The following is a 7,722-nucleotide window of genomic DNA, read 5'->3' as shown; positions in this document are numbered from 1 at the left end:
CTGAGTATCCAAAGGAACCTAGCACATAGGCTCTGGAGTCGGACTATTTGGGTTCAATTCCATTTCCTGACACTGGCAGGTTTCTTTCTTCTAAAAATATTTATTTTTATTTTAGTGCATAAACGTTTCACCCACATGTATATTTGTGCGTGCCTGGTGCCCATGAAGGCCAGCAGAGGGTGTCAGTCAGATCCTCTGGAGTTGGGAGTTAGAGACATGGCTGCATGTGGTACTGGGACATCAGGCAGTGTTCTTACTTAAGCAGCTGGCTCTCTACTCTCAGCCCCAACAGATTCCTTAATTTTCTGGACTTAAGTTTCTTCATTTAGAAAATAAACATTATAGTAACATACACTTCATAGTTTTCTGGTAATAATAATACATCCTGTAAATTTATAATTAAAAACTCTTTGTTTTTGGTTTTCTGAGACAGCGTTTCTTTGTGTAGCTGTGGCTTTCCTATAACTCACTCTGTAGACCAGGCACAGAGATCCACCTGCCTCTGACTCCTGACTACTGGGATTAAAGATGTGTGACACCACAGTCAGGTTATATAGAACTTTTTAACTGACAAACTTGAAGGCAAAAACAAATTTAAAATGTCTTTATTTGTTTATATAGGAAATACTATTACCCATTAAAAAACAAGTGTCTGTCAAATTTATTAAGCTTATCTGGAAAAAATCACCTCTCTTTATTACATACTGACATGATACAGAATGCAGATGTAAAGTCGATTGAATAGACATCATTAAATAATACACATATCCAACCTTAGATAAATGGTTAAACATACAGAATGATGTTAACAGTGGGCATATGGCAATTCCATGAACACTATGGGATTAGCAGACTTGCTTATAGTGTTTTCTGCCAACAAATTTGTTTTCTGTGAGTCTTCAAACTCCCAATTCCAAATCTTCCAGCTCTTGGAGAAGGGCTGTCTCTTTTTGAATTTTCTCCAACTAGAAACATTTCAAATAATAATGTTATTAAATAGAAAATAAATATGGACCTGTACACAGACAATATAAAGGGCAAAATGTAGAAATGCAATATTCTGACACTTTATCAGATTCACTAGTAAACCCAGATTAGAAAGCAGTTCTACCCGGTTTTTGTTAAGCACTCAGGGGCAATGCAGAGCTGCTGCCTCACTGTTCCTTCTGGTGCAAGATTTCCCTGCATCTACTTGTGCTTACAAGTATGGAGAATAAGAGGACAGAAAAGCCAGCAGGGTGGTGCAGCAGGCAGGCAGGAGGAAACTCTTGTTATTTACCCAACACAATAATTGTCACTACTTTTACAATGACAACATTAGCAGACCCCCTAGGAATAATGAGTGACTCAGAACCATAGTCTGGGCCAGTGTTCATACTTTTTCTTTCTGACTTAAGGACTGCCTATATTAAATAGGACAGGGTGCTAATGACTAGGAACCACATGGAAAGCGAAGGCTTACCTGATTCTTTTCTAGCTGTTTCCCCGCAGCTGCCTGCTCTTTCAGCTGCTCTATGGCTTTCAGTTTCTGTGAAATCAAATATGGGGAAGGAGAAGGAAGAAAGAGTTACTTTTGATTGCAGATTCTTGTATTAACAACAACCTTGGGGCTGGAGAGATGGCTCAGTGGTTAGGAGCACTGACTGCTCTTCCAGAGGTCGAGTTCAATTCCCAGCAACCACATGGTGGCTCCCAACCATCTGTAATGAGATCTGCTGCCCTCTTCTGGTATGTCTGAAGACAGTGACCATGTACTCATATAAATAAAATTTAAAAAAAAAAAAAAAAAAAAAAAAAAAAAAAGAAACCCCACCACCACCATACTACATTTCTTCCAAAAATGATTTGTTAAAATCCAAGGATAAATTTGTTAAAAGTTAAATATAAACTTATATTTTAAATACAGGGTGTTGTGTAAAATACGTTGTACATATTTTTGTTGTTTATTTATTCTGTGTGGGTGTGGTGCCTAAGCTGCGGACACACATGGAGGGCAGAGAAAAGCTCTGTGGTGTCTCTTCTCCTTTCCTTTTCCTCTCTCTGGGAGTTTTTGGAGCAGACTTGGGTTGTCAGGTTACACAATAAGTTTTTCATGGATGCTTGAGTGTACAGGTGTGGATTCATAAGTATAACACAAATGTCAGCATCTATTCCAGCATTCTACGGTTGCAAGGCAGTATCTTTGCATTTAAGAGAAGCCTCAGGGGCTGGAGAGATGGCTCAGTGGTTAAGAGAACTGACTCTTCTAGATGTCCTGAGTTCAATTCTCAGCAACCACATGGTGGCTCACAACTATTTGTAATGGGATCAGATACCCTCTTCTGGTGTGTCTGACACACCAGCGTACTCACATACATACAAGTAAAATCTTAAAAAAAAAAGAGAGAGAGAGAAGCCTCACCCCCAGACCTGCCCTCACACATGGCAAACTGCCTTGTGTGTATGTGTTCCTATAGAAAAAAAAAAAAAAAAAAAAAACTGGGATAAAGTATCTGTTTATTTGAAATAAAGTATTTATTTCATTTAATAAAACATTTCTTGTAGCTAATGAGACGCTGAGTGTTCCAGGCTGGGATGTGGCTCTGTAGAACACTTGCTTAGTACCCATGAGCCCTGGGTTCAACCTCCAGTCTCACAGCAGTGACAGCAAACATGCCTTTCGTACTCAGGTGTGTCCCTATCATTCTGCATTACTTCACAATTAAACACTGTAAGTAGTTTCAGTCATTAAAGCATTGGCGAATGGAAGTGAACTGAGATCTTTTCTCAATTATAATACTTTAAGGAAAGAAAGCAACAATGAGAACTATTATCAACTGTTTAAGTTCCTGTTTTTAAGCACCTGAGTCCCATCCTTAATATTTACATACATATCTGCTTTTGTTCAAGTCTCTCACCTTCTTTAGATTCTTAATTTTTTTGTCTACTTCAGGATCACCTGAAGCCGACTGGGTGACAGTATTCCGTGGCGCACTCTGTGGCACAGGAGGAGGAACCAAATCACTTCTTGCTTCCTAAAGGAAAACCAAATTTGACCATTTCTTTATTCTATGTATCCGAGACAGATTGGTGGGCACAGGTGCCTGTTGCCAAGCCCAACAACCTGAGTCAATCCCCAGGATCCACACGGTGCAGACTCCAGGCCCCCACCCCCGCCGAGGACAGCCTGCAGGAGCTGCTTCTTTCCTTCCACTCTGTGCTCCCTGGGGTCAAACGTGAGCCTAACCTATTAAAACTCCTTCCTTCCTTCCTTCCTTCCTTCCTTCCTTCCTTCCTTCCTTCCTTCCTTCCTTCCTTCCTTCCTTTCCTTCCTTCCTTCCTCCCTCCCTCCCTCCTTTCTTTCTTTCTTTCTTTTGTTCTTTTTTGTTTTTTTGAGACAGGGTTTCTCTGTATAGCTTTGGCTGTTCTGGAACTCACTCTGTAGACCAGGCTGGCCTCAAACTCAGAAATCCACCTGCCTCTGCCTCCCAAGTGCTGGGATTAAAGGCATGTGCCACCACCGCCCAGCTAAAACACATTTCTAAAGACAGAATATACTAGGTGCAAAAGGGAACAATGATGTTTTAATTTCAAATTTTAGAAAAATAGATGTAATTTTCCCCTTTGAAATAACATAACTGGGGTAAAGAAGCTTCTTGCCGACAAGTCTGACAGCTTGGAGTTGATCCCAAGGCCCACCGGCTGGAAAGAGAACTAACCCTTAGGGTCGCCCTCTGACTTTACTGTGGCATACTTTCCTCCCAGTGACACCCCTCCAGGAGGGGAGGAAGGAAACAAATGGTCACACATCTAGGAAAGCAGGACTTGAAGGCCCCTCCCAGCTTCATAAAAGGAGTGAATAGCTGCTGGGTAAAGCCTCTGACCAGCCAAGCTAAAGAAAAGAGTTTAGACAGGGAGCCAGGTTTGTAGCTTTTGTAATTCATCACCCATGTTGGGGTGGGTTTTTAGTATCTGAAAGGGAGCTGCTTTTCGAGCCATCCCTGCTCCTTACCCATAGTCCTGTTAGTATCCCCAGTATAAAGTTACTGGTTCACCAAGTTGGATGTTGGCACAATTGTTACTTTGGGCTGTTGTGGGTTCCATTTCCTGGGCTGAAGAGGTGTGTGCTGCATCTCCCCAGGAAAACATCCCTCTACACATGTGTTTGTGTGTCACAGGTGCTTGCTCACACAAGTTCAATCTTCAGAACCCATGTTAAAAGCCAGATACGAGGGACAGGAGACAGAAGAATCACACCCTGAAGCCAATCATGGGCTAGCTAGCCTGGAATATATAGCATAGCAGCAGAAACAAGGACAGCCTCTTCAACAAGGCTGGAAGGCTGAAAGCTCCACACATCCACAGACTGCCACGGCTCCAAATGATTACATGCTCATGAGTGCTCCAGCGTCATGCACGGGACTAGTAAGTATTCTTAGGAGGCTTTATGTCGTCTCCCACCATAGGACACAAGAAGGAAGTCCTTCCCCAGAGGAGTCACCAGCACCTTGCTGAAACTCTAGTCCACAAGATCTGCGGGTGATAAGCTTTTATTGCTTAGAAACTATCCAACCTAAGGAAGGTATTTTAATCTAGTAAGTCTAAACAGACTAAAATATCTGCTCTGCCTTAATCTTTAAAATAAGGTTATCCTTATCTCATTAACCAAATACTCTTAATCGAGCTCAACACAATATCATCATGAACTGATGAATCATATCACTGTAATTTAGATCAATTATTACAAGTACATAAATGTTTTGTTTAAGTATTATCTTAGTTGGGTTTTCACTCCTTTTCTTAATTTTCTTTTGGAGTCAAAGCCCTGCCTAGCCTGGAGCTCATTATGTATCCTAGGCCAGAATGGGCTCAAACTCCTAACAACCCTCTAACCTCAGCCTCCCAAGTGCTGGGACTGCAGGTATAAACTGCCAAGCCCAGCTTTCACCATCTCTTAATACACATGTGCCTTAAGGAAATAGACACTCCACCAAGAATCTAGAGTAGGAAACACTCTACACAATCCCACTGAAAGCTCAGGCTTCAAGGTCAGGTCTAGTTTCTTTGTCCTCAAGGTAGTGCTACTAGGATGTAGCAGAGTCCTCAGGAGGTGAGCCTAAGAGAAGGTTTTCGGGTCATTGGGGGAATGCTCTTGAATCGTGCAGTGGAACTCTAGGTTTCTGTCATGATAATGATACATGCCACAAGACCACAGTAATAGAGCCAATCAATCATGTACTACAACCTCCAAAACTGATTTCAAAGAGCTGAAGATGTAGGCCAGAGGCAAATCACTTGCCTACCATGTACAAAGCCTTGGGTTCAGTCCCCAGCAGCACGAAAAGCAAAAGGTGGCGGAAACTTCATGTTTGTGAGGCACAGTGGTACATATTTATCCTCAATACTTTGGAGGATAAAGGAGGAGGATCATGAGTTCAAGGCCAGCCCTGTACTACAAGGCAAGAACCTGTTACAGGGGCAAACAGATAAAACCCTAAGTCAAAATGAGTGTTCTTTCTGTCTTTAAAACTTTATTATCCCAGGTACTCCACTGACATTAGATGTGATGTGAACAGTTACCCATATATAAATACAGATACTTAGTACACAGGTAGGCACAAAAGAAAGCTACCTAGCTACTTACATCTCATTCCAACTACAATTTATCACATTATAATCATGTATTTAGAAATACAATTGTTAAAAATGTCATGGGTTAAATAATTTTTTTTACTTGGTTTAAGAGATCAGCACTCCAAATACCTGTTTTGCAGCTTTTTTAGCTTCGTGCTTCCTTTGATTTTTAAGGGCTGTCTTTGATAATGGCTTGTCACTTCCTGGATGTGGCTTCATATTCTGGGGAGGTTCCTCTTCGTGCTACAGAAAATGTAAAACAAGTACTTCTGAAGTGAAGTCCATGGTTTGAAAAGCATACACAATAGCAAATTATGTGCCTTTACTAGTATAAGATGATTTTATCCAAATTACTCAAGAAACTGGAAAGGAATATTTCAAATCTGTTACTAGAACAGAGTTAAATAAGGACCTCCCCATTAGCTGATATGTATCTTCTTATTATATAAGCCTAGGCAAAATTCACTTTTGGTTTGTAGAAACAATAACACTTGTCTCAGGACATGTGACTCTTAATAAAACTGAGTAACAGCAGCGTCCCTGAGGTCTTTTTGATGTGATTAATATCCTTGGGAAGCTGATGTGACTGATACCATTAGAAAGCCGCTACCTCAGTTGTTTTCTTCACACACAGAATCATGTGACAGATCTTCACTAGTGAAGTCTAAAGTTGAAAGGTTAACCAATGTTGAAAGAGAATTATCTCAACAGAATTTGACAGGCTTTAAGAATTTTTTGTCAAGAAGAAAGGATACTGTTTTGTTTTTGTACAAACCAGGAGCAAGATAAAAATTTTTATCTTTGAAAATGTTATCTACTTTCCCGGATAATTTATTACTAGTTTATTCAGCTTCTTTAAAAGGAACACCCCTAGGTCTCAGCTATGGTATAGCCCTACTTTTCTTTTCTTTCTTTCTTTTTTTTTTTCTTAGAAGGACATTTAATTGTGGCTGGCTTACAGGTTGCAAGGTTCAGTCCATTGTCATGAAGGTGGGAGTATGACAGCATTCATAGCCCTACTTTTCTAAGAACCCCAAGGACAAGGCACTCATGCTTGGAGATCCTTTATTACTAATACCACCACAAAAAACTGAGTTCGGAACTACTGTTTAAAAATATATATGAATCTATCAATATTCAGGAAGATGAGAAACTCATGGTCTGAAGAAAACAAATGTATTTTTACAAACCAACAGTGCTTTCGAAGGCCTGAGTAAGAATGGCCACATAGGCTTAAATGCTTGAATGCTTAGTCAACAGAAAGTGCACTACGTGGGGAGGATTAGGAAGTGTGCACTTGGAGGAAGTGTGTCACTGGGGGTGGGCTTTGAGCTTTCAAAAGCCCAAGTCAGGCCAAATGTCTCTCCCTGCTGCCTGTGGATCTGGATGTAGCTACTTTTCAGCACCATGTCTGCCTGCATGCTGCCACACTTCCCATCATGCCATGCTTCCCGTCATGATGATAATGGACTACACCTCTGAAACTGCAAGCCAGCCTCAATTGAAGCTTTCTTTTATAAGAGTTGCCATGTTCATGCTGTCTTTTCACAGCAATAGAACACTGACTAGGACAGTATTTTAAAAATTAAGACAATTACATGTATGTATTCAGATCCATTCTGTCTTGAAAAATCAACAATTTTCTTAGGGTGAACTGGCCCTAAGTCTGATCACCTGTGGGAACGCGACTGCTGCTGAACATCTAGCTGCTCACCACGTCCTCCTGCTCACTACTGCCTTCTATCCCCAGCCTCAGCTAGTTAGCATCTGAAGTTAAGTCCTGAGCCTATCAAGCTATGACTCTATAAAGCAGAAATTAAACAACTGTTAATCCAATACAATAGACTATTGCCATTGCTCTAAGTCACCCATCATAAATATACATATGGTAGGACCTTATTGCTGAAGAGACTGCATATTTTGGTTGTAGGATGTAAGAGAAATCAATCTCAAACTGTCCAGGAAGTTTCCTCTCTGCTGGGTAGCATTCATAGTGCCAGACAGTGCTATGCAGACTACGGGAAAGCAAAAGACATCAATGGTCTTACCTAGTACTGTATGCTGTATGGTGTAATACTGACTTTCCAGGCAAGATGTGCCTACTGTTGC

At 40.9% G+C, this 7,722-nt stretch overlaps 1 protein-coding gene across 2 annotated transcripts in view; it reads right to left on the bottom strand.

Moving 5' to 3' along the window:
* Positions 1 to 589: 589 nt before the first annotated feature.
* Positions 590 to 7,722, bottom strand: part of Eif2a (eukaryotic translation initiation factor 2A) — a 29,215-nt gene continuing 22,082 nt past the window's right edge. For both annotated transcript variants that reach the window (XM_034499838.3, XM_034499837.2), the window contains 4 exons: positions 5,743 to 5,856; positions 2,898 to 3,014; positions 1,463 to 1,528; positions 590 to 965 (listed from right to left, as the gene is read on the bottom strand). In XM_034499838.3, the coding sequence (XP_034355729.1) occupies positions 900 to 965; positions 1,463 to 1,528; positions 2,898 to 3,014; positions 5,743 to 5,856 (363 nt within the window). In that variant the 3' untranslated portion in view covers positions 590 to 899. The remainder of the gene's footprint in view (positions 966 to 1,462; positions 1,529 to 2,897; positions 3,015 to 5,742; positions 5,857 to 7,722) is intronic.

Source organism: Arvicanthis niloticus, chromosome 4 (assembly GCF_011762505.2).
Source record: "Arvicanthis niloticus isolate mArvNil1 chromosome 4, mArvNil1.pat.X, whole genome shotgun sequence".
In the NCBI taxonomy this organism is placed as follows: Eukaryota; Metazoa; Chordata; class Mammalia; order Rodentia; family Muridae; genus Arvicanthis; species Arvicanthis niloticus.
The sequence above is the reverse complement of the archived record's forward strand: the minus strand, read 5'-3'. Positions and strand labels throughout refer to the sequence as shown.